Here is a 26,390-nt window from a genome sequence, read left to right on the forward strand (position 1 = left end):
TAAGTGAACCATTATTACCCGAGCAGACAAGTCAGTTAACCTTGGTGTGATTCAGTCAATGGGAAAGTGGTCTAAACACAGGAAAGAGCAAACATGCATTTAGGAAACCCAGTTTGGAAAGGTTAGGCAAGTTGGGCGGTGTTATATGGGAGAGGAGCATGAAGCGAACAGTTATTCTGGCCCGGCTGTAGTTTAAGGGTACAAGGCTACAGTGGAAGGCTGGAGGCGGGACCATGAGGATGGAAGACAGGATTCAGAAGACATAAGGGACAGACAGGACTTGGTGACTGAATTGGGGTGGGGCTGGCAGCAAAATATGGTTTAGAGGGAGGATAGGTGGTCAGTAGTCCCTTTATGGCTAGCTTCCTCCAAGGTTTCATTGCTAGAACCTTGCAGTATAACTGTCCTGAAACTGGGTGGGATAATGCTCATCCCAATCCTATATGGAGGTGCTGCTGTTGGACATGGATGCTAAGTATGAAAGTCAGTCACTAGTACAGCCATTCTGAATAGGGAGGATGCCTCAAGAGTACAGCTGCTGATCTGTGTGAGCTGCCATGTTCTGGCTTGCTCACTCACCATTATCTACAGGTAATAACTGGGCAGATGCTCTGATTACTCCCAGGTAATACTGTTGCCAAAGGAAGCTGGGTTACTGGTGAAAAGCCAAACATGTTCAAGATAATGGAGGACACGGACCTAGAGCAAGTGCTTATCTTTCATAGGACCAAAGGCAAACCTTACGCTTTGGTTTTATATCTGAGAGTGAAACGTGCCAATGCTGAGATACATAATATAGCCGATGCATAGGAAAAGTTCATGCATTAGATTGTCGAGCTTTGATTAGCCTGTCCGGTAGGCACAGAGACCCATACTGCCACTGCCTCTTTAGTGGCCGATGATAAGTGCACGGTGTTGATGAGATTCTCCCATGTAGGGGGAGCAGGTGCCCCATAACTTAACAGGTGCCCCCTAACTCAGGTTAACGGCTAAATTCTCTATCAGCTTGAATTGCTAAGTATATTTCTAGCCTAATAATTAATGTATGTGCTTTAAATACATTGTTATTCAAACCTCGGAGCTGCCACTGTGACTTCCAATTTATGGGAAATGTCCGCCACATAATTTGCAAAAGCCCTCATTGTCAAAACCAGCTAAATAGGATTTTAACTTTTCAATTCAAATAAATATTACTATGCGATGGCTAACTAGCCCAGTAGCAGCCAGCCCGGGATAAAAAGCAGCCAAAGGCGTGCACCACCGGCGGCAGGCAGGCAGCGCTCGCGTACCTGCGCTGCGGGGTGGGAGGTTACCGGGATGCCAGCGGCTGGAGCCCTGTGGAGGCTGGCGCCCTAGCAGCCGCTCTCGTTGGTCCCTACCGCCCGACGTCCTTGGCGCACTCAAACCGGCCGCACCGCACAGCCGCTCTCCTCTCCCTTGCCGCTGAGCCACTTCCTGAGGGTGTGAGGTTCTGGTTCCGGCGTCACTTTGATCTCTGTCCCATCCCACCCCAGGGCCGGAAGCATGATAGGCGCCGATCCGCCATTTCCGGCAGGGGGCGGGGCTGGCCCGTGGCGCGCGGACGAGGCGGGAGGTTTAACCCGGCCAGTGTCCAAGTGCGGCGTGGTGGGCGCACAGCCTAGGTCGCCTGCCTCGCCGCACTCGATTTCCGCTTTGGCTGCGCGGAAGAAGAGAAGCTGTGGCCTTTTGATGCACTTTCAAGATGGGAATTTCCATCTCTCTCAGATTACGTTGCCGTTAAAAGATAATGAGTGTTCGACGTACTTTGGGATTAAAACAAAACAAAAAAAAAAACTTGTACGTGCATGGGAAGGTTCTGGAAGAACAATGCAGAAGGGATTTTTTCCTCATGAGTTTTGGGAGGTGAGGAAGATGATGTATGCTTTGGTAGTTTGTTTCTTCCTTAACCAAATGCATATTACTTTCACGTTAAAAAGCAATATAAATAGATAACTTTAACTACAAGTTACGGTAGCTTGTCAGTGCTGAAAAGTAATATTTTCTCTTATTCTAGAACTTCATGACCTTTTAAATTACACCCACCCCCACAGCCCATAGGCAAGTAAATTCAAGATGTTTTGGAATGCCACACTGTGTGGCTCTAGAAACTAATTTTGTGTGTCGCCCCTAGGAAGAATATAGGTTAAGTGTGTGTTTCATTTCTGGCTCTGTTTTGCAGCCCAGTTTTTGTTTTACTTTCATTTCCACTTAAAGTTGGTTTTAAAAAATAAAAAACCCCAATTTATGTATCCTTATAAATCAGTCCTTTGGGGTACAAGGTGAGTTATAAGTCTTATTTGCAAAACAAAGGGTATTATTTTTAACACAATTTAAACTGATCTGTGATATTAGAATAATTTTCTTGGGGTCCTAATTCCACATACCATCCAGCGTGAACCACAGTTGCTTTCCAAGAGCATTCCAAAATATTGCCTTTAAAAAGCCCATACTTCTCATTTCAACATTGTGTTTACCAGAGCATGGTAATTTACTGAAAAGAGCATTTAGAAAGATGTAATGGCGCAACCTGCCCTGCTCTAAAAGTTACCAGACCGATTACTGGAGAAAACCCCAGGGCCTTTCTTAACTCCAGAATGGAGGAGGGCTGACAGTTCATAGGCACTGGGACTTCTGGTAGAGGAGGCAGCATTGCGCTGCCCCTGAGCAATTTCCCAGAAAGGCACTGTCTAAGCACTGTTATTTTCAGTAGTGTGGACACCATCCTCGGGGCGGGGGCGGGGGGGGGGGTGCATTTTGTAAAGGTACGGGAGCATTTTTGGTCACAATTATGGAAGGGAAGCAACCAGAGATGCTTGATGTCCTGCAATGTATGGGTTGATTCTAAACCAGGGGTCCGCGGTCTGTTAGGAACTGGGCTGCACAGCAGGAGGGGAGCAGTGGGCAAGTGAGCAAAGCCGCTTCTGCTGCTCCCCATCGCTCACGTTACTGCCTGAGCCACCCCCCAGCCCCACCCCTTACCTGGAAGAACTGTCTTCCGTGACACTGGTCCCTGGTGCCAAAAAGGCTGGGGACTGCTGCTCTAAACAGCAAAGGAAAACCTAGCTTAGAACCTACCTTCATTTTACACACAATCAGAATCAAAAAGATGTGTTATTGGTTTTCTGTGTTTGTTTTGTTTTTGTTTTTTGCAGGTTTCATATACTTCTCAGTTTTCCAGGATTCCAACTATTGTTTAAATCAGGGGAAGCTCAAAATGTGTTTTGTTTAGAATATTGCCAAAAATTGTTCATTTCAGAAAACTCTCTTACTAAGTGGTTAACACCCACTTAGTAGAATCTGAGTTGCTAATTCAACACTTTTTCTGCATGTGTAGCTGTTGCATTCACAGTAATTCTGTGTACGGGCGTAAGCATCTGACTTAATTATATCTTATAATACAGTTGTGCCCAAGCATTCACATATTTTAAGTACATGTTATTTTATGACAAAATACTTTTCCTTTTATTTCTCCCCTTTTATATTATGGTTAAGACTATATTACAGTTAAGATGTGTTTAGGTAGGTTACATTATCTATGAATTTCATTTCAGGATAGTAAAAGGGAGAGTTAACAGTATTTGCTATAGAGAAAGAGTGTTGCATCTGCTAGGATTGAGAACCATCAGTTTAGGTGTCCAGAGATCACGTGAAAGCAGAACTTGGAAAGGAGCCCTACATACTTTTTGTCAACCCCAAACCAGGCCCCCTGGACACACCCTCCTCCACCTTCCAGGTGAGACTTCTGGGCGAGGCACAGAGCAGTCACTGTACGGGCCCTTACAGCCCATTCCAAGCCACCGTGTACCAATATCGGTTTTCTAGATTGGGATGAGAGCTGTGGCCATGGGAGGAGGCGGGAACCCCTAGGGTTAAAATGCACTGTACTTTAAAGCTACATACAAGTTACAGATTTTTAAAAATAATAATTTACACCTATATACCTTGTGATCTGATCACATGTCGAGGATTCTGTGGAGCCACATTAAAAAAGAGAGGGAGAGGAAAGGAGAAAGAAAGAGCACCTTTTGTAAACTACTATTTTATTAAGGAATCCACTTCTATGACTCACGAAGCCCAGGATGAGTTAACAGTGACAAGTTCTGGAGGTAACAACACCCTACTCTGGACTTTCCAGTTATAACCACTGTCTTCTCTCTCTACCTCAGCTGAAAACCCAGCCTCATGAGGCCTCAATCCCTGCCCTCCTATTCCTGGAAGATGCCAAAGCCAACTATGTAAGAGGCTTTCTCAGAGGAGAAGACGAATTTGTCTTCCCAGAAGACAAACCCTTTACTTTGCTTTATGAGGCAGACAGCAACCCCAAACTATGGACAGGTTGGGACCTGTGCAGGGCTCAGTGGAGATGGGGAAAAGAAGGAAAGGGGATTCAGGAAGGGATCATCTCCTGTTTAACAAGCAGGCTAAGGTGGAAGGACAGGAAAACTTCACTCTATGATTCAAATCCACCAGACTCAAAGCCAATACCAATGAAGAGACTTCCAGCTTAATGCCTCATCCTGGGAATTTTCAAGGTCTCAGCTCTGTGAAGGCCTTGGGTGAGTGGAAAGCCTAAGCCACCCATATTCCCCACCTTGCTTCTCTCCTTGCTTTTCCAAGGAATATAGCAGAATTTTCTATATGCACACCTAGACTTCCAATGGAAAAAAAACTTCACAGAGTGACATGGAAGAGCCGTAGACAATGGGCCAGGGCTATAAGCCAGCCCTGGATTGGCTTTAGCTGGGCTTGACTCCACCAGTGTTAAGATACCCAATGATGTCTTAAGGGCTTCATACTGAACAGGAAAATGTCAAGATTCACCTAATAGTGGAGCCAAGGGGCAATGAACATTCTTTCCATCACTGGAAACACATAGGATCTGAACAGTTAGCTGTTGGAGAGGGAAGCTGAGCTAGACCAGTGATTAGGTATCTTCTAAGAGCAGTCATACAGCTCGGGCCAGAGAACTCAATTTCAGGGGAGGTCAGTGACCCACACTAAAGGTAAACTCTTAAATCAAGTACTCAGTTCCCTGCATGAAGGTGTTTCATCCCTGATGGGCCTGCCTCAGCCCATTCCCCCTGGAGAGAGAACTCTAGATAATAAAGCCAAGAAACACATGGGGCTCTGGGCCCAAACAACTATACACTGTTTATTGAGAACACCCGTAGATGATGGGAAGGAGGGATGCCCTGTACCGCATCATGGCTACCACTGAGTGGGAGCCGGGCCCAGAGAACACTAGCAGAGCTGGGGGGTGGGCTTCCCATGACTCACTGACCATCACAAAGGTGGGAGGAATAGGAGAAGGCCAGGCCCAAGAGCCTGGTACCATGCTGCAAACGGGGGTTGATTGGTCTTTGCTTTTCAGAAACAGAGGATTAGGGGAGGGGGACTACTAGAAAAAAATAGAAACTCTAAGATTAAAAAAAAAATAGTCCTGTACATAACAAGACAGCATCTGCTCTCCAGGGCCCGAGACTGGCAGCAGGGGCCTTAGGCAGGCAGGCCAGGAGCCTCCAGGGGAAGATCAGTGGTTCGGCTGAGACAGTCAGCTGCACATAATTGGCCAGTCGCCAGCACCCAGCAAAACTTCATCCGTGCTCGGGCAGGGCAGGAAAGCACCGGCCTCTTGGGAATACACAAATATTTACCGGATTCTCTGCTCGTTACAGAAACAGATAAGAAAGCTTACAGCAGATTATTTACAAACAGTATCCTGGGATATTGTGAAGGCAGAGGTGGGCTGGCTTGGAGGGTGGGGTCTGTGGGGGCAGAGCAGCCATAGCAGCCCAGAGGGTCCAAGGCTGGGCCCCCTCCCCAGGCTCCAGGCTCTGCAAGGCACTGGACTCTGTTACTGGGAAAGGGGGCTTAATTCTTCTTGTGGAGGAACTTCATTTTGTTGCCTGTGGGCCAGAGGAGGGCAAGAGTGAGAATGTTTCAGTATCATCTCTTCCAACAGCCCTAACCCTCTCAGTGGGAGAGAAGGATTAGAAAGACTGGATTACAGCTAGGTATGATCCAGGATGGTGAAAACACTCTAGAGCTCTAATTAGAGCACTGGTATTAATCATGTATGGATTTGGGCAAGCCATTTAACTTCTTCGGTCTCAATTTTCCTTTTAAAGTGAGACATGCTATGATGCTGTGATTCAGTTGGCTCAGCTCTTTGAAGGGCACTCTGGTGCTGCCACTTTTGTAGTTAGACCCCTTATAGCCTCGAGGAAAGCTCACTGGTCCTAATGGCCCTTGTGCTCACTCAGGAAGGAGTGCACCCAGGAAGACCTGACCTAGGTGAGGCTCTATGAGATCTCTTCCTGTTCTGTCTACAGCCCCGATATAAATACTGGCATGGGTTTAGAGTAGTTTGGGGTACAGATTCCCCCAGACCCTCCCTTCTTGCTGAATATGTCTCATTAGTGACAAAGCTACTTACCCAAACCGCGGAGAAACTTGTTCATTCCACTCTGCTCAGTGTCTGGCAGTTCCTCTAAATACTGCTCCACTCGCTGCTCAAAGAGGCCTGGGGAAGAGGAGAAACAGGAACAGAGAAGAGAACAGTCATTGGAGAAAGGGAAGGGGAGGCCTCTTGGAGGGGGACCAAAGGGCACAGATCCCAAAAAGGGGGAAACCAAAGATCTGCGATTATAAGAGCATCCTACCAGAATTCAGACTGGCTCATCCATTCAGACTGGGCTTATCAGACTGGCCCATGTTCACTGCTGATGGCAAGAGCCCCTTGCCTCCTAGTGCACGTTCCTGAGCTGCATTATGGTGAGGATGCCACTCCTCGTAACAGAGCTGCCCCCAAGTGGACACCTTCTCCAGCTCCTTTTAGACCACACTACCATGTTGTTTCAAAAGGTTTGTTACACTAAATGGACAGTATTAGTGGGCAGAATAAATAATAACCCTGAGGTCAGAAAGGTCTTGATGAGATGAAAAAGCCCTAAGGTGGGCAGAGCTGATAAAATAACAGAGATAACCTTTGTGCTCTGAGGGCAGACTGTCACCAACCTAAGACAGTGAGCTAGCTCAGTTCTCTTCAGGGGCTTTCTCAACCCTGGATTCTCAGGACTCCCTAAACTGCACAGTCTGGTCTTTTTCTCTGAGTAAGGAAGGACCTGTGAATGCTGCGGGGATAGGTGGAGATAAGCCCCACTCTTGCCACGTGGCTCCAGCCTGTGCCCAGGCTTCTGAATGCACGTACTGGGGCAGGAGGAGAAGGTGCCCTTGGCAGTCTCTCTCAGAAGAAAAGGGATGTTAGGAGGCCTGCCCTGGCTAATAACTCAAGAGCTTCCTGAAGGAAGCTCACCAGTGCCTGGCTACTCAGCCCTGTGGGTAGCAGAAAAGTTGGAGGACTCCTGACATCCCCCCAGAACACCCCACCCCAGGCTCTTCTGGCCTTACCCTTTGCCCGACACTTTCTTAGCTCCCTGTCTTGGATGAAGCCAGCAAACATCTGAGACTCCATAAAAACTTCAAGAAAACGGCGGATGCTTTTGGAGGCCACAGACTTGCGGAAGGCCTCTCGCTGAAAGGCCCGCTCCCCCTTCTCACTCTGGGTCAGGAAGAGGGAGTAGTGCCCAACAGTCTCCACAAAGAACCGGATAAACACCTCTGACACCAGCCCATTGAGGGTATTACATTCTGGAAGAGAAGAGAAAATCTTTGAGGTTCAGGTCAAGAGCCTGCATCCCCAGCCTCCAGCTGGTGGTGTCTCCCTCTCCTCGACGGAACTCCAGCCAGAACCACTTCTCTGTTCTTGAAACCTTAGCTCTTGTGCTCCCAGGCTTGTAACTCGTTCCTGAGCCAGGAGGTCGGAAACTGTGCTCTGAACACGGAAGCTGGGGAATACTTGCTGGATGAATGAAGATGGAGATTAGGGACCAGAGCGCCACTCCCCACACACCCTCACCCTCGGTGGTTTCCCTGGCTTCACAGGAAGAGGAAGCTCCCTCCATCTCCTGCAGTGGCTCGAGGCAGGGCCTGAGAGGGAGGAATAACTAGTGTCCGGTCAGCGAGAAGAGTCTCTGCGGTTGCCAACTGTCTTCAGGGTTTTTCTCCCCAAACTTCCTGAGGTAGAGAATCAGAGGCAAGAGGTAGCTCTGTAGCCTGGGCCACCCTAGAAGCAGCCCCAATGTTTAAGTTTCTGAACTCCCTCTGATAAAATACCACACTATTTCTCTCCCCTGAGACCCAGTCAAGCCACAACTCCTAGAGCCACACTAGTGGGGCTAGAGAATTCTAGGCTAAAGCGAGACCAAGGTCCTATACCTGAGCTTCACTAGCCAGAAGGGTCTGGTGCATAGAATCAGGGTCCAAGCCCCATGAGGCCCAGGCCCAGGCCCAGAGCAGAGGGAGTCTGGGACCAGAACTGATTCTAACTGGGGCAAGCCTCACTCACCATCATCGGAGTCGCTGTCAGAGTCCTGGGAGATCAGTTCATTCTTCCTCTCTAGAGCCTGCTCCAGAGCCGCCTGCAACTTCCTAGGTAACAACGTGTCCTCGTCATCCATCTGCAGGAGAAGGAAACCGCACAGTGACACTGACTGAGCACTTAACTTCGTGCCAGCCCTGTTTGAAGAGCCTGAATATATAATCTCATTTCATTCTCCCAAGAACCCTGATACTATTATCAACCTCATTTTAAGATGAGAAGCTGAGGCTCAGAGAGAGGTTAAGAAACTTGGCCAGGGTCACAAAGATAAAAAGTGGTGGAGCAGGTGGCATTCACTGCCCAGGACCAACAGGGCTTCCTACCCCAGCACCACGATGAAGTCTCCCCAGTTCCTCCATCTTCGGCTCCAGGGGGGAAGCACGGTTGGCTGGGGGAGGGGAGATTGTGGCCCAGCCTGTGTCTCAGGCGTGAGGCGAGGCTGTTGTGCCTGTCTCTGTATTCTGGTTCAGTGTCTGCATCGTGACGTTCGTACCCAGGAGTCGTAGCTCTGTCAGTGGTGTGTAACAGACTACATTCCCAAAGGCTACGGCATTGGGTTGTGTTCCTTTATAGAGAGCCAGGAGGATTTCCACCACCAACAGAGGCTTTTTGAAGTTGACAATGATTGCAAACCTTTACATTCCACTGCATTCTGTGTGTCATGTATAATCCTCCAGCAACATTTCAAGGCAGGTGTTATCACCATGCGTGTTTTAGAGATGAGAATTCTGGTTCAGAGAAGTTCAGAGGCCTGTTCAAGATCATGTGTCTCAGAGGGGGCAGAGGGCAGAGGTCAAGCCTTTGGATCCAGGCCATGTTCTTCACACACTCACACTGCCTTCCAGAAGCTGACGATGCCGACCAGAACAGCAGATCCTGCTGAGGTCAAGACTTCTCAGACCAGCTTCTTTCTACCCTTGTCTGTTCTGTGAATGTGGAACCCAGAGGGCTCAACAATCAGGCTGTGAAGGTGGAGTCGTGTGTGTGACAGTGTCGGGTGCTCTGCATCAAACAAGCACCCACCCTGGGTCAGGCCATGCTCTGCAGCATCCCACTCTTACCTGTCGGATGAATCGGTCAGACCCCAGATTCACCATCAGTGCCTGAGAAAGAGTCACGAGGGACAGTGATTCACGATATGAACCCCTGTAGTGCCCTTCCCAGGCCTCCAGCCCTCCTGGATTCCCAGGGTCAGATAACAGGAATAACTCCAGCCAGGGAAAGACCTCCCAAGGAGAAAGGATAAGAGCTGGGTACACAAAGGAGAAGATCCCAGCAGCCTCGGGCCCCCACCCCCACCCCTCCTGGGGGTTTCTGTTCCTTCTGTCCCTTCCTTCCTCCACACCAACCTCCCCCCCCCCACCCCTGCCGCTGGCTCCCCAGGTGGCCCACCTCCTCCACAGGCAGCTCCTTCAGTTTGGGGAGGGAGCTGGAGAGCAGGCCAACCAGGAAGGGGGTGGGACAGCAGACGATGTCAATCATGGAGGCCGGGAGGACAGGAATGAAGGTGTGCTGCCAGGAGAAGGGGTAGAGCAAGGCCACCACCGCATGGGAGCAGCTGGATAGGGTACTGGCAGACAGACAGACAGACAAAGCACTGAGCCCAGGCCCAGCACCTTCGGGGAAGGGGCGTTACAGCCTGCTGGGCCAGGCTCAGGACATCCTTTCATGTTAAACCTCCCAGTGCCACAAAAATGCTAAGGAGTCTTGGGCCTGGGTCTGACCTTGCGGACTGGTAAAGCTCCCACATTGCCACTGCTCGGGACCTCAGGGACAATGGCGCTACCCTCTTTGGTGGCTCTACCTAGGAACAGTCATAAAGGTACACAGCAACACTTGAACACACATACACACCCCCAAGAGCCACCCAAATGCACGGGTGGGCCTGCCTTAGTGTGGGAGTATCAGCTCAGGCCAGGGAGTACAAAGGTAACCTGAGCAAGGGCTGATCACAAATTCACAGTAAGAGCTGGAAGGGCCTACAGCTGGAAGGTCATCTTATCAGGTCCACATTTTACAGCTGGGGCCATTGATACCCAGGGTCAGTCTGGCCATAAGTGGCACACCTGGGACACAACCAGTTCTCCTGTCTCCCAGCCCAGTGTTACTTCTACCATTCTTCTTCTCTATCCATTCCTCCTTCTCCTAATTGGAAAAAGTGGTCTGACTGAGGACCACTGACTGAGGTGAGGCTGGCACCATTCTTAACCACTCCCATCTGTCCTCTCATGCTCCAGGACATAGCCAGAGGCCTCAGTGGGGCCATCCTTCTCTTGGCCTAGAGGGGGGCTCCAGGCCTCCAGCACCACAGGGCTGGGTGGCCAGGCAGAATGACCAGTGGGAGACTGGAAGGAGAATCTCCCCGATGCTAACTAGAAGGCACAGAAGTGAGTGCTGAGGGACAGTATGGGTCACCAGTCAACACAGGAGACACACCTGGCTTTAACCATCCACCCGTCAGGAGAGGAGTCGAAAGCACTCCCCTAAGGGCCATATTACACATGAGGAGACAGAGGCCCAGAGTCAAGTTCATTCTCAAGCCTACCCTTCCCGCCCTGTCTCTCTGCATCTATTGGCCCCACCTATTAGCTATGAAAGCCCTGGGCTCCACTTGATCAGCTCCAGCAGGGATTCTCACCCTTTCATGACTAATGCCCACCAGTCAGAGAACATGGTTCCAATCCATGACAGAAACAACCCCTCCTTTCCAGAAGGACCTCGGGGGACATTCACAAGCGTTTTGGCAGCCAGTGCCTTGCTTGGCTGTCCTACCACCGCATGGACAACTAAAATACTGCTGGGCCTTGAGGCAGAGACACAGGTATCCTGGCCCTGAGAGCCCTTCCCCTAAGGACAGCAGCTCCCCACACCCCAAGGAGAGCCATCTGAAAAAGATCTGGAAAGGGGCTGTCCAGGGTCAAAGGAAACAGCTCCACAATGCCTTACAGTGGGCCTGGGACTTGGGAGGCAGAAGGCTTGTACAACCCTTAGGGCTGATCACTGCAGAGCCTGTGTATGCGTACGTGGATGCGCACACACCTACACACACACACACAGACACACACACACACACACAGACACACACACACACACACACACACCCCTCCCTAGGCCAGAGGGACCAAGGACTTGTGGAAAACCTAAAAGGTGAGCAACGGAACAAGAGCTGGCTGGACTTACTGAGCCTTGACCCCAGTCCAGGCCTGTGTGCCCTCACTTGGCTGCCTATTCTGCCCCTTTTCAGTCAGAGGCAGACCCCAAGCAGGGAAGACATCTTTTCTAAGACCCAAGATTGGCAGGACTTGAATGCTCAGCCAGGCCAGATCAGGGCCCTGGGGTATTTTCCTCCCCAGATGGTCCAGGAGTGTGTTCAGAGGCAGCTGAAGCCACAGGAAACAATCACTGTATTCACAGCCCTGTTGGAGCCAGGGTGAGGGCCACGGGGGTGGCCAAGAGGAGGCTCTGTCCTGGGTAAGGGAGTGGAACCTTCAAGAAAAGAAACCTCGGGGTCCAGGCTCTGCTAGGGGCATCAAGGTCTGACCAGACCAGAGCCTCACAGCTGGGTAGCGGGGGCTTTGCTGGCAGACAGTGAACACGGATGGCAGAAAGGCACAGACGGGGCCCCAGGGAGCTGCCATAGCTGGCTAGTTCCGGTTGCCGGCTCGGTCCCTTCACAAGGCCTGATGGGCCCATGACACACACAGAACTGTGGTGTACAGAAACACTGAGGCTGTGACGGGAAGTGGAGGGCAATCTTCTTTTCTAAACCTGGCTCTCTCTGGAAAAGCCAGAAGCTCTGGGTTTTCCTCCTCTTTACTTCTTCTGGGCTGAGGGTGGCCCTGAGTTCCTGCGCCAATGCCCTGTGAGGGCATTTGGGAGTCCATTTCCTCATGACCCTCTCATGCACACAAAAGAAAGACCGCAGGGATCCTGGGCTTATTGGGGGACAAACCAGGGCGAGGATTCTTCTTTTCTGCCTCTCATATCAGCGCCTAGCGTACGTTATGGCACATAGCTTAATAAACGTCTAAATGGCTAAATTAATTCCACCACTCTAAAGAAACTATTGCCCCCCGTGATGGGTTCTTTGATGAAAAATTATACAATGTGTTGTTGAGATCTCATCCTTTCCCTGCCTGTCCCATCCCCTACATATACCCTTTGCTATGGTCTGAATGTTTGTGTCCCCTCAAATTCTTTGTTGAAATCCTAACCCCCAAATATGATGATATTAGGACATAGGGCCTTTGGGAGGTGCTTAGGTCATGAGAGACCTCATGAATGGGATCAGTGTTCTTATAATAAAAGAACCCCCCTTCCAGCATGTGAGGACACAGAGAGACGCCGACAGCTATGAACTAGGAAGAAGGCCCTGACCAGAACGTGACCAGGCTGGCACCCTGATCTTGGACTTCCAGCCTCCAGAACTGTGAGAAATAAATTTCTGTTGTTTATAAGCTACCCAGTCTGTGGTATTTTGTTATAGCAGCCTGAATGGACTAAGACGCTCTTTTTTTTTTTTTTTTTTTTTTTTTTGCGGTATGCGGGCCTCTCACTGTTGTGGCCTCTCCTGTTGCGGACCACAGGCTCCGGACGCGCAGGCTCAGCGGCCATGGCTCATGGGCCCAGCCGCTCTGCGGCATGTGGGATCTTCCCGGACCGGGGCACGAACCCGTGTCCCCTGCATCGGCAGGTGGACTCTCAACCACTGCGCCACCAGGGAAGCCCTAAGACACTCTTTTAAAGAGGAAAAAAAAGCCTTGGCTGCCTAGAAGAGCTCGGCCTCTTCCAGAACACCTCATGTCCAGTGACGTTTCTGCCGCCCCCTCCCATGGCCACAACCATCTGGACCTCCTCTGCCTCTAAAATCATAAATGCCAACATTTCAGACTAAGACTTGTGATCTGTTCAGCTCTTTTCTTATTCTTCTTAATCCAGCTCCCCTGCCTCAATGACCTCTCCAGTCCCTGGGCTTCTTTCTCCCTTTCCTAGTTTGGCCAACCTCCCTACAACCACTCTCCTCCCCAGCACTCTCAAGACCCTCACCTGGTCCTTCTCTGCAAACCCCCACATGCCTGGCCCTGGGTCAGTCCATTCAGTTGCCTTCTCCAGGTGACACCCTCACTGGCCCCCTCACTGGATGGCTCAGCACTCCTCATACTATCCCTAGTCATGCCCTTGCCCCTTCCTCACTGTGGCTCTTCCTAAAGTTCATCACTCTCTTAAAATTCAGCATCCCACAGAGGTGGCCTTGCCTCCCCCTCCAGAGGAAATGTGGCCATCAGCTAGAAATCTTACTTTCTTACTTCCTTCCTCCACATAAATAGATTTGTACCTCTACAATCTTGGCCGTTGCAAAAGCAGCAGCGTCTGTCTTTTTCCCTCCAGCCAAGTCCTCCATTGGGTTCTCAACCCTGCCATCTTGTGTGCTCGCAAGCCCTGCTCCCTCAGTCATCCTCTCTGCCCGGGTCTGCTAACCTTTCCTCTCCATTTGATCTTTTTCTCACCACACACAGACGCACACATACACATACACACACACTCTATGCACAAATACGACTGGCTGGCATATACTAGGCTCGTAAATCACATTGGATCAATTAGTGGATGTGCCTCCCCCCCTTCTTCACCTCACCTGCTGGGCCCTACCTGAGCTTATCTGCTACAAAAATGACGCGGCGCTCCAGCAGCAGTGAGGCAAAGATTCGGATAAGCTGGCGCACACTGAGGCAGGTAAAAAGGCACTCGAAGTCCACATGCTCCAGCCGGGAATCCATGGGCCGCCGCAGCTCTAACACCTGCAGGAGAACAGTGGGGCAAGTGGGGCAAGCCAGATCAGGTGGGTGCCACTCCTGGGTCGTACACAAAGCGACCGGAAGCTGGCTCCCCTTCCCACCTGCTTTCCCAAGGCCTCTAACCCACCCCACTGTGTAGTAAGACCCAGTCTCCTCCTCCACTCAGACCACAGCTCTGCCCCCACAGTACTCAGACGCCCAGCCTGTGGGCAACAGGGCTAACTGAACATGGGGGAGGCTCTGGAAGGAAGGAGCTGGAGAGCCATGTGCCAGGCTCTCAGGAAAGGGGGGAGGAGAGCTGGCTGCTCTTACAGATGAGGGAGGCAGGGAGCCACACAGCTTCATCTGCACTGCCCTCCCTGCCCTCCTGCCCGTCTCCCCAAGGAAAGGACTTGGCTCCGCGCTGCCCAGCCCCACAGCTGATCGCTGCCCCTCCGCGTGGCTCTGCTCACCCATCTCTGGACAGACAGTGCCAGTGTCCTTGTTGCCATGCCCCCTCCCTTTCCTGCTAGGAAGAGTTTCCTTCCAGAGGCTCTGTCCTGGCCTCTATCTCTATTGGCTTGTCTAATCCCTGTGCCAGGGACAAGGGAAACACAAGCTGGCCATTCCACAACCTTGCCAGGAAGCAGGACTCTCTTTATCAGGGCCAGACCTAGCAATCTTCCCTCCGGAGAGGTTGCAAGGCCACTCTGAAGGTTGCTGCCGTGGCGCAGGGACCACTTCCCTGGGGGCAGTCATGAGGGTGGAGGGTGGCAACCGACCCTGGCAATGAGAGCAACAGGAAGTGCTGACGCTCAGGCCAGGCCAAAGCAGCTCTCACCCGGGCCTGCCTAGGCTTCCCCTTGCTTCCTCAGCGTATGTGGGCAGCACAGATGTGTAGGTCTCCTGAGAGCCAGGAGGGAAGATGCACGCCGTCTTTTAGCCCTATGGTATCAGAGCCCTCCTCAAGAGGCTTCACCCTGCCTTATCTCATTTGTTCCTCAGAGTCTAAACAAGTGAAGCTCTAACTCCTAGTTCAGTAGTCATCCCTCTGGGCCCAAGGGAAGCAGCAACATGGGCACAAGTTGCCCTAAGGATGTGTCTCTTTTATAGGGTGCTGTTTACACTCTGTCTCTCCCACCAGAAGGCGAAGCCCCAGAAGGCCCAGTGATTAGCAGGATGTGGGGTACACCCAAAGTGCTCAGTGAACGTGTGCTGAAGGGATCCCTTACCACAATCACGCCAGAGGCCTCTGCACCCCTCCTGCCCTTGCCCCACCTGGAAGAAGTCACAGTGAAGCTCCCCCAGGCCTCCCTCCTGAGAGCCTGCATGCGGTCAGCACCCCACTCCTACTACCCCGAGGGTCTGGACTCCTCCAGGGAGTGAGAGTTCACACAGGAAGCTCACAGGACCTGGGCCTCTCTTCATTCACCTGCCCTCAAGGAGATCACAGTCCAGTGAGGCTGAATGAGCCTAAACCATCACAGCCCACCAGCTCCGTGTCAGGATAGGGGAAAGGCGTCATTAACATCTGCACAGGGCGCTGAGAGGGCTCAGAGGTCAGGGCAGCAGCTCAGAGCACAAGATGCTTAACTTGGTTGTCCAAGGAGAGAAGAAGGGAAGTGTCTACTAGGCAAAAGGAAGCAGGGTTCAGGGACAGTAAGCGAGTCAAGTCAGAGCGTTGAGACGAGGCTGGTGCGCGGGCTGGGCCCCATCCTGAAGGACTGACTCCCAGGCATGCTACTGGGCTCTCAGGGTAGGGTCGGTGGTCCTGCCCCCAGGTCATGCATGAAGCAGGAAGTCCCTCCAAAAGAGCGTGGGAGAAAAGATGCTACAAGAAAGGCCTTAAATGGCATTCGCCACTCCCAGCAAACCCAATGTTTCTTTAGTCAGACCCTCTCCACTCCCTGCAGCAACTAAGTTATTTCTTCTTCCCTCTCCTCAAACCCAACATCCACCTCTCACTCTCGGAGGATGACCTTCTTTTCCATTGTGAGAAAACTGAAGCCATCAGATGAGAATCCAGAATCTACAAGCCATGGCCCTTCCTTGCTGTTACACAAGGAAGTGCCCTTCTCTCCTGAAAAGCCAGTCTCTCCCTGGATCCCACCGCCCTGCCTTCTCACTGACAGTCTGACTGTCCCTTCCCTCTGCTGCTGCTTTAACCTCTTCCTCCGATGGGCCACTCCCACCAGCACCCAGACAACCACCTTCAACAGACTCTCCCCTGGCTCCACGTTACCCTTCAACCACTGCCCCTTCCCCATTTCTCCCCACAGCCAAACCTCTTAAAAGCTGTCTCTACAGGCTAGTCCCCCTTCTCAACCCCATTCACTTCTCAACTCTCTCTACTCAAGCTTCTCGGCCCCCTGACCGCCCCCGTTTCTGAAACTCAAGGCGTCCCGCCACACCTCGCCTGAGCCCTCCTTCCTTTCGTGAGAGGGCCCCTTCCTTGGCTTCCTGGGACTCCTCCTGTCTTAGTTTTCAGGTCTGCTGCTCCTCTGCTGCAGGCCCTCTAAATGCTGGAGGCCCTCGGGACTATCTTCTCTTCCCTGTCTACACTGTTTGCTACTAAACATCTTCTCTGGGGTGTCTCGCAGGCATCGTGAAGGTAACGTGCACGGAGTCAAGCTCTTCCTCCTCACAAACCTCCCTCAGGTGCTCCATCCGCTGACCTGTTGCTCAAGCCAGAAAACTGGGAATTCGCCTTCAAATCTCCCCAACACTATTCCCTATTTCCAATCAAACACAATGTGCTATTGACCCTAATTCTAAGGCACATCTCCAGTCCATCTATTCTCTTCATCTTTTCGTCCACACCTTAATCCAAACTCCGATCATCTCTTGCCTGTACTACTGCAACATATCCAAGCTGGTCTCCCTGTTTTCACTCCAGTCCATAATCTACACAGCAGCCAGAGTGAGCTTTTAAAACCATATCTCGGATCTTATAACCCTGCTTTAGAGACATTCCAAACCCTGAACTGGGCCTACAGGTACCTTGTGATTTGGCCCTGCTGTCTATCCACCCTGCTCACTCCCTTTTTCAACCATCCTGGCCTTTTTACCCCGTTCCTTGGCAAGCGTCCACACTTTCCCAACTTTTGCTTTTACATGCTGTCCCTCTACCTGGAATAATCCTCTCCCGCCCATACCCTTCTCTTTTAGTCTCCCTCCTCCCACTTCATCTGGTTGACTCTACTCATGTTGGGTCCCCAGTAAAATGTAATTTCCTCAGAGGAGGGCTTTCCTGGCCCCTAATCTAAAGCACATCCCATTACACACTCTCACTCTGTGCTTTCACTTGGCACCTAACACTTTTAGGGGTTATCTGTTTCTATGTACAAGTATTTATTTAGTGTCCGTCTCTCCCACTAGACTATGAACTCTACAAGGACCGAGCTGTGCCCCTCTTTAACTATATGACTCTGCCTCAAGGTCTGCAGGAACCCTGACTGTGAGAGAGCACATATTCTGTCAACATTTGATGAATGAATAAAAGGTGGCCTGCAGTTTAGTCCAAACAGGTCAGGGAAGGCCCCTAGAAGCTGCAGAGAGTTGAGCAACAATTACAGTTCTGTCATTCACTCTTTTTAGTCCCTGTTGGTAAGGTGTACAAATGTGCTGAGCAAGGAAGGGGCCGTGCTCGGCACCCCCAGAGACTGAGCCTTGGCCCAGCAGGTCCCACGCCAGCCCCAGTCCATGGTCTGAGAGAAGAGGCAGCAGAAATCCCTACCTCATTGCCAGCCCCCGGCAGGAATGTCTTCACTTTGATGGTCTTCCCTGGGGCAGGGAAGGGTGATTCCATGAGACTTCTCATGAAGGGATAGACCAAAGCGGCGGAGATCCCACGCCGGCGCTCCACCTCATCTAGGACCTGTGCCCACCGCCAGCAGCCCAAAGAGGAAGGGTGTCAGGGCGCCACCCTCCCCTACCTCCTGGGCAGAGAAGAGGGCAGCCCGGCATCTGACCAGCCCGGGCCGAAAGCTGGGAGATGACGGACTATCTCGCCAGGAGCTTCATACCCTACCCTTCCCGTCTCCCTGGCCACTCGGTGTCAGCTCTGCTCCCTAACTAGTCCTTGCCTCAGACTCCAAGATCTGAGTAGCTGGGCAAAGGAAATACCACTTGAGGTCGGGTTCCTGGGCACTCGGCTTCCCGCAGGGTCTCTGTCCCCAAGGACTCAGCTCCGCCCTTGGCCCAGGGTGAGCTGTGACATTAGCAGACACTGCCGGTGCAGGAGCTGGTATATGGGGAGGGAGTCGGAGAGCTCGCTTGCACTTGCCCTTGCATTCTCGCCTTCTCTCACCCTCTCACACACACACAGGTGGTTTTCTCATCTAAGCCACATGCAGATACTCCTATGGGAGCTGTCAGCTGGGGGAAGGGGGAGGGAAGTAAGCCAGAGCCCTCTTACCTTGGAAAACAAGCCGAAGCAGCCAAGGCGGCTGATGACACAGTACACCTCTGGCAACCGAGGCCCTTTCCCACTTGGCTGGGCCAGGACAAGGAGGAGAGAGACACAGACACAGAGGACGCATGGTTACTATATCTGACTGCTTTTCCTTGGGAACTGAGGACGAAGCACCAGTCTTCTAGTGAAGACTCTGGGCCTCTTCTAAACCTCTACTCAACCGGGCCCCCAAGGAAAGGGCTGTCACTCTTTGGGGGCAGGCTTCAGCCTCTGCTGGGCCTTCCAGCCCAAGGTACCAGACTCCTGCCAAGCTCTACACAGGCTCCGCCCTTCCCCCCCAGGAAGACACTGATGGGGGCTGGCAAAGGACAAAGCGGTTGGGCAGAGGCTATAGGGTGATGTGTGGATTTATATCCCTAAATCCCCAGGCCCCCAGCGGTAAGGGAGGGACTTGTGTACATCCTTAGGAGCAAGCCAGGCGGTCTTCTGCCTCCCAGAGGGGACATTCTGCAAAACATTCCTGTTCTCAGTTGCTCTTTTCTCCCTTCCTTGATCCATCCCCATTCTAGGAAAGCAAACTGACACCAGATAAGAGAAGCAAACTACTATTTATTGAATATTTACCGTATCCGAGTCCTGGGCTTGGAACTTTCCAAAAACTTGTTAGATAGGCATTATTATCCCCCTTTTATTGATGAGGAAACTGAGCTCAAAATTATTAAGCCATTGTCCAAGGTCATGTATAGAAGTCATGGAACCAGGAGTCTGTTTCTGCCTCTGATTTGCTGTATTACCTCTAAAGTATGCTGCCTTCTGACAGAAAGGAAGGGAACGAAACACAAAGAGACGGGGCAGAGGCATGTACAGAGTAGAGGAGAACAAAGTAAAAGGGGGACTTAAAAGGTAGGCAGCTGAAGGAGATGTGCACTGAGAGCTCCCCAGGCCTGGAGCCCCCAGATGCAGGCTGGAGTGAGTCCACAGGAGTTGACTTCTCCAGCCAGGGGCTGGCAGGGCTCTGTGGCTGCCTCTGGCTCAGAGGCCTGGAGTGCCCAGCAAGGCCGAGCGGGGAGGGAGCAGAGCAGCAGGTGCTGGCCCCTCATGCAGGCTGCTAAGCAAATGCAGATGGGCTATTTCAGTCTCCAAACCTGCTGGCCACACGTCACAGATCTAAAGAGAAGGCAGAATCTGTTTTTGTCCATATTAGGCCTGAAACTCACTCCTCTCTTCTTCTCTCTCCCCCGCCTCCCCTAAAGCCCCAAGTGATTAAAACAAGTATGTGGGATTTGGGTTAGAATCATTGTGTCCAATCTGCAGGAATGCCGAGCTAGTGCCAGCCCCCTTGGCAGGGACCCAGCCCAGGCCCTCTCTGAGCACGCCAGGACAAACATGCTCTTCCCTGGGGGCAGCAGGCCCACTGCAAAGGAGCAGCTCTGCTCCATCTCTGCTCCTGCAAAGGCAGCCTTTGGAACGCTACCCCCCAGGCCCAGGTGAAGCTGCCTGGCTCCCCACCTGGCATCTGTACTGCTCTACCTTCCCTTAGCCCCACTCACCAGGCATTCTATCTCCAAGTACTCCTTCTCCCCAGACTACCCTTTGGGGTGATCCAGGATACCAGACTTGGTGTTAAAAGACTTGGAGTCAACCTGGCTCTGGCCCTGATTGGCTGTATGACCCTAGGCAAGTCATTCTACCTCTGAGTCTCGGTTTCTTAATCTAAAGAACATATATAATAATACTGGGTTGGCCAAAAAGTTGGTTTGGGTTTTTCCATACGATGCTATGGAAAAACCCAAACCAACTTTTTGGCCAACCCAATGCCTCATGGGCTATTATGAGTAATAAAGAAAATGACATACTTAAAGCATCTAGCCTGGAACATAAACAGATCCCAAATCACAGTTCATTCCCTTTGCCTTGCCTTCTACATTGAAAGTCCTACCTCCTCTACTGGACTATCTAACGTTCCTTGAAGATAGGTGCCATGTCTAGCTCATCTTTATGTGCCTTTAGCGTATGCTGCCTAACCCTCAGCAGGTGTATGCTACATGTTTCTGAATGAATGAATGAACAGCCCAGAACCCTTCGCCTGGAGTCCCTGCTATGCATCACCTTTGCCGAAGATCCCCCTCATCTGCCCCTTCTCCCACTAAGGCCTGGGAACCCTGAAACTCTGTCAACAATACCCCTGGTGAGCCCCAGGGGAGTGTGTGACAGGACTCTCTTTACCTTTACCTCAATCTATTTCCCAGGACTAATGAGAAGAGGGATGGTGTAGTGCTTCTCTCTCTACAACATGGCTTATATTTTCAAAACCCTCCCTTTCCCTTGAGTTCAAGGCATCTCTCCCAGAATCTCACAGAAGGTACTGCTCTGTCCCTGCTCAGCCTCCAGCCCTACCAGACCATGGACAGGATGCACATGAGGTTGTCCAGGTATGGGGGTGAGGAAGGTTGTCCTCCACCCCAATCTGATGCACACACACATACTGCTGGGTTGATGGGATCCTGCAATCAGGATCAGCAATCTGAGCCTGTAAGCCCAAAGTAAATGAACAAAAAGAAAAAGTATAGAAGAGCTAAAAACATATGACAGCCCAGTAGAAAGTGATCCAATCTCTTCCCTTATTGTAGATTATCTTAGATCCTGGGGCCCAATCAGAGGGGCAACTTTAAGTCCTGCCATCCCAGGGAGTGCTTCGTGGTGTGTGTGTGTGTGTGTGTGTGTGTGTGTGTGTGTGTGTGTGTGTGTGTGTGTGTGTGTGTGTGTGTGTGTGTGTGTGTGTGTGTGTGTGTGTGTGTGTGTGTGTGTGTGTGTGTGTGTGTGTGTCCATCCTCAGGCAGCATACAAGGAAGCAGAACATAGAACAACTTGAGTTTCTACCAGCTCAAGTTAAAGAAGAGCGTACACACATACAAACACTGTGGCCCAGTCCCTGAGGACCGAATGGCCCTACTTACTAGTAAGCGCCTGCAGTAGCCAAAGCGTCTGCTGCCATCCTCCCCAGTCAGCATGAAAGAGAACGTCTCACTGGAACAGGGAGAAGTCTGGCATCAGGGAAATATCAGAGGACCCAGGAAACAGCCCCCAAGAAGAGGGACCGCCCAGGAAGGGGGTGAAAGACCAGGCTGCGGTAGGAGAGGAGGCTGGGACTAGGGTGGGCCAGAGTCAGCTGCCCACTGTTATGGGGGTAAAGGAGGCTATGCTAGACCAGGCCTCACCTGCTGTACTCTGACACAGGAAGCCAGTCCTTGGCATCAGGGAAGCAAAACTGGGGAATGGCCTTGAGCCTCTCCTCTGCCTCCCGCATCTGCTTGGTGGGTCGGTCCAGCTGCAAGGAAGAGGAATATGGGGAGAGAGAGATAAGAGAAGACGTGGAACTTGGGGCTGGTGGGGGGTAGCTGACAAATATCTCCTCCCTCGAGAGTCCTAGGTGGCGTTTGCCCAACTGGCATGCTTCTCAGCAACCCTACCCTGACCCCACTCCCATTTCTCACAGAGAGGTCCGGGTGTGGGCTGAGTCATCATTTATTCATTCAGTATATGCCAAACTAGCACTTTCTATGTGGCACCTGGCATGTGCTGGGCTACCAATAGAAAACCAAGCGGACAAGGTCCCTGTCCCTGTGCATTCTGGTCAGCAGAGTGAGATAATTGACAACAAAATTTCAGAGGGTGCCACAAAGGAAATACACAGGGCGATATGACAGAGATAAGTGGGTGGGTGGGGCTACTTTAGAGTGTCTAGAAAGATCTCCTATTAGATCGGAGAATGAAGAATGAGGAAGAGCCAGCAGCCAAGTGAAGAGCTGGGGAAAGAAGATTCCCAGCAGAGGCAATGGCAGAGAGGAAGGGCCCGAGTGTTACAGGAAGAGAAAGGAGGCCAGGCGGGCTGGCTGGGGGCAAGCAGGGAAGGAGTGGTGAGAGCTCAGGTACGTGGGGGAAATGGGGAGTGAGTGCTAATGGGTACAGGGTTTCTTTTGAGGGTGATGAAAATGTTCTAAAATTGATCACATAACTGACTATACTAAAAGTTATTGAATTGTATGCTTTAAACAGGTGAATTATATAGTATGTGAATCGTATCTCAATAAAGTGGTTAAAAAAGAGAAAAGAAAAGTAATAAGGTAGGAGAAGTAGCTGGGGGCCCTTCCTCAGGACCCTTGAAGTCCTGGAAACAACGTGGATCTCATTCTAGGCACGCTGGGGGGTGTTCTCTCCGCCCTCATCCTCCGAATACTCACTGGCCCAAACCCACCCCCTCTCCTCCCTCCCGGCTACAGGCAGACACGCTCAGGGCTAGTGCAGTGAGGTGAGTTGCTAAGGCACGAACAGGATCTCTCTTCTTCCCCAGATGGGCCAGGCAGAAAGGAGGAGGCAGAGGAAGGGGCAGGGAAGGAGGGAGGCGGCCTCACCTTGGGAAACTGGTAGGAGACCTCAGGGAGGTACGTGTTTCGGGATGGCTTCCTCTTGAGCGACACCACCACGAAGCACTCGAACAGCTCCCGTTCCTGCCACTCGAGCAGCTCCAGCTCCAGGGTCCGGTAGCTGGGTGCGCGCTTCAGCATGGACTGGATGTGGACCAGGCGCTGCGTGTGGGCTGGGGGCAGGTCACACGTCAGGGACGAGACCCCCACGTTAGCCCCCTCCACCCCACGCTCAGGGCTCCATCCCCAGGGGTCACCTCTAAGTGCAGGAGCCTAGTCTGACGGCCTGACACAACGAGGTCTGGGGGAGAAGTGGCAGGAGCAAGGTGTGTAGCCTGTCTGCCCTGACACAGTCAGGGCGTCCTGGAGCCTCTGGAGGCTGAGCTGGGGCCAACAGACTGCCTGAGCCAGGCACATCCAGGGATGCATCAATGGCACCCAGCCACCCCTGCCCCTGTGCCAACAGGACTAGAAGATATGAACATCCACGAAGCCTTCACCCTAGGGCCCCTATCAGTCCTTGGACTTGGACCTTTTTTCCCTGTCCCCAGGCACAAAGTCCACTTGCCCACTTGCCTGGGGGACCAGCAGAGGAGGGAAGGAGGGAGCTAGTTCCCACATACTTTAATCATCCAGGAAGGTCTAGGCAGGGCTTCCCAGTAGAGAAAGAACAGAGGTTTGCCCAAGGCCCCCTGGAACATGAAGGTCCCAGAACGTTTCCAGGGAGGTGGTAGTTCTCCTCTCTAGGGAGAGGGAAGATGAGTGGCCTCAGGGCCTCCAGAGTACCAGTTTCCTCAGACTTTGGCACACTTCTTACAACCAGAAGAGGTACTTGTAACCTATTGAACCCATCTCTGACTCTCCAGATTCACAAAACTTACCAGGCAAACCTAGCACCCAATTTTCATGGACAACGGCTTGGGAAAGTAAGACAGGGTCACCAGCCTTAAATTTGGGAAAAGGAGATGGTTGCATTTAATCTCTCAGGGCCGAACTCCATGACTGTAGGAATGGACTCCCCTAGAGCTCCTTGCTCTGTTGGCCTCATATCCTGCCTGCCATCGCCTCTCCAAATGGGGCCACTCTGGGATATTGGAACTGCATGTGCAGATAAGGGAAGGCTGATTCCCCACAGCCAGGGCAGGAAAGGGGTCCATGCTCTTGGGGAGCCATGCCTCACCTTTGAACCTGTCGTCGGAGTCGCTCTCGCTCTCACTATTCTCATCTAGAAAAGTTAAGAGCAGAGTGCATGCTTGCTGAGCCATTGCCCCACAGCAAATGTTTTCTGTGCCCCCCACCCAGCTCTTCTCATGAGGGATGTACCTCGTCTGGGCTCCAGTGGGCCCCTGGCCAGGTGCTGCGTGGCCCGGGGCCAGGGTCCCTCAGAGCTCAAACTGCAGGTGCTAATCTATATCCAAACCCCTATCCACCCAGTCCTGGTTCGGGGCAAGCTGAGGGCCGAAGTTGGAGGCTGAGCCAGCAGAGAGGCCTATCAGCCTGGAACACAAGGGTCTTGCCTCCAGGAGGCCAAGATTTGAAATGGGAAACAGACCACAGTGCTCAGTAAGTCTGGCCTTTCCTTTTGCCAGATGCAGATTCCCACACCCACTTTCCTATTCAGGGCCTCACAGCCCAAAGTCTGCACTAACCTTTCCCAAGGCTTTCTTCCCTCTTTGGCCCTCCCCTCCTATGTGGCCACTTTTTCACAAGGCTCTACCCTCCTAGAAGACAGGAGGATCCCACGATTGCCCCCATGGAAGGGTAAACTGAGGCTAGTCCATGCCTCTCCCCACTTCTAATGCCCAAGGGCCCCAGAAACCTGAGCCAGCTCAGGCATCCAGGCCTACCTCTCAGTGATGATGTCTCAATGCTGGACATGGACAGCTTTTTTAACCTCTTCTTTCCCCGCTTGGCATTGTAGATGGAGTTAATTCTTTGGACAAGCTGGGTGAGAAAAGCAGGGAGGGTGAGGCAACCCTAACACCAACTGCCCCGGCTCCTCAGAAGGCTGATTTACAGAGGCCGTCCATTCCCTTACTGGTACAAGCCTTCTGCCCTCTCCGCAATGGGCCCAGTACTGGTCTCCCTCCTGCACTGGCCCCAAGGGCAGACTGGTGGCTCCCCATCTACTTGTCCCCTTAGTGGTCTCCTGCCCCCAAGACAAGGACTTTACACTTAGCTCCCCAGAGGAAGGAACTGTGATCAAACTAGACAGGATGGGAGCTCCTGGGTCTCAAGAGTCCCTGAACCAAGTGAGACAAAGAGCTGCTCAGAGGCAATAACAGGAACAAGGATTGAGCCTTTCTCCTCTGGGCTACAACCTGGGGCCCTGGCAGGAAGGAGCTAAATTCCCAATATACCCAAGCATTGTTTGCAGGCTAAAAATACCACTTGGCTAAATCCTGCTGCTTTGGGCTGGGGATTTGGGCCTGGCTATCTATGTGTGCAAATCATTGCTGAAAACTCTCAATTCTGAGAGTTATAGAAAGGAAGACCCATGTTTGGGTCCTATGTCCTTCAAAGCCTGGAGATGTCTCTGCATACACAGAGACTTCGTGCACCCCACACTCACTAATGGGGAGCTTCTTAAGGACTGTTTCCATCCACCCAGTGGCGTAGAGTACTCCCTGGGGGCCAGGCTAGCCTGTTTTCCCCTAACATCTGCACAGCATTAATCACTTAGGGCATCATTATTGATAAGAAAAGGAAATTAGCCAGATGAAAAAGAAAGGCCAGTGCCTGGACCTGAAATTGATTTCAGGAGAATTGAGGAAGCAGGCCCAGATTAGGGAGGGAGGGAGGGAGGGAAGGAAGGAAGGAAGGAAGGAAGGAAGGAAGGAAGGAAGGAAGGAAGGAAGGGAGGAAGGGAGGAAGGGAGGAAGGGAGGGAGGGAGGGAGGGGGGAGGGGGGAGGAGAAAAGAGCCACTGCCTGCCTGCCCACCTGCCCAGCCCCAGCCAGCTCCAGCTGGGGAGGCTACCTTGGGAATGCGGCGGGCCCGGCGGCTGGACAGCAGTTCACTCGTGGTGCTGAGGCTGTCCTCATTGAGGCTGGAGGGTGAAGATGGCAGGCTCAACTGAGCCAGCAGCAGCATGTCGTCATGGCTGTGCCTCTTGGGTAATCGTGGCAGCCGGTGGCTCTTCCTTTCTGACCAGTTCCCACTGCGTAGGGACTGGCTGCCGGGTTTCAGGGAGAGCTGGCATGGGAGAGGGGACATGGGAGAAGGACTCAGCACAGATGCCTTGGCTGGCACCTGTCTGCTGGGACCTGGACAGAGAAGCCACAGGCTGGCATCCCAGACTCCTCCAAATCCCACCTG

The 26,390-nt window shown here is 52.0% G+C and overlaps 1 protein-coding gene across 3 annotated transcripts in view; it reads right to left on the reverse strand.

Moving 5' to 3' along the window:
• Positions 1-5,155: 5,155 nt before the first annotated feature.
• DENND2B (DENN domain containing 2B) overlaps positions 5,156-26,390 on the reverse strand; it is a gene marked incomplete at its 3' end in the record, with an annotated part of 108,757 nt that continues 87,522 nt past the window's right edge. For 2 of the 3 annotated variants that reach the window (XM_082845631.1, XM_082845630.1), the window contains exons 6-18: positions 26,052-26,267; positions 24,921-25,017; positions 24,254-24,298; positions 23,062-23,246; positions 21,868-21,977; positions 21,607-21,676; positions 18,653-18,730; positions 17,972-18,112; positions 14,111-14,259; positions 9,854-10,031; positions 9,523-9,564; positions 8,429-8,540; positions 7,268-7,671 (exon numbers count right to left, since the gene is read on the reverse strand). In XM_082845631.1, the coding sequence (XP_082701757.1) occupies positions 7,268-7,671; positions 8,429-8,540; positions 9,523-9,564; positions 9,854-10,031; positions 14,111-14,259; positions 17,972-18,112; positions 18,653-18,730; positions 21,607-21,676; positions 21,868-21,977; positions 23,062-23,246; positions 24,254-24,298; positions 24,921-25,017; positions 26,052-26,267 (1,827 nt within the window). Of the gene's footprint in view, positions 5,928-6,457; positions 6,545-7,267; positions 7,672-8,428; positions 8,541-9,522; positions 9,565-9,853; positions 10,032-14,110; positions 14,260-17,971; positions 18,113-18,652; positions 18,731-21,606; positions 21,677-21,867; positions 21,978-23,061; positions 23,247-24,253; positions 24,299-24,920; positions 25,018-26,051; positions 26,268-26,390 lie in introns of those variants that run through there. The other variant, XM_082845632.1, reaches the window with a different exon arrangement.

This window comes from Leucopleurus acutus (genome assembly GCF_964270905.1).
Source record: "Leucopleurus acutus genome assembly, chromosome: 8".
NCBI classification, from domain to species: domain Eukaryota; kingdom Metazoa; phylum Chordata; class Mammalia; order Artiodactyla; family Delphinidae; genus Leucopleurus; species Leucopleurus acutus.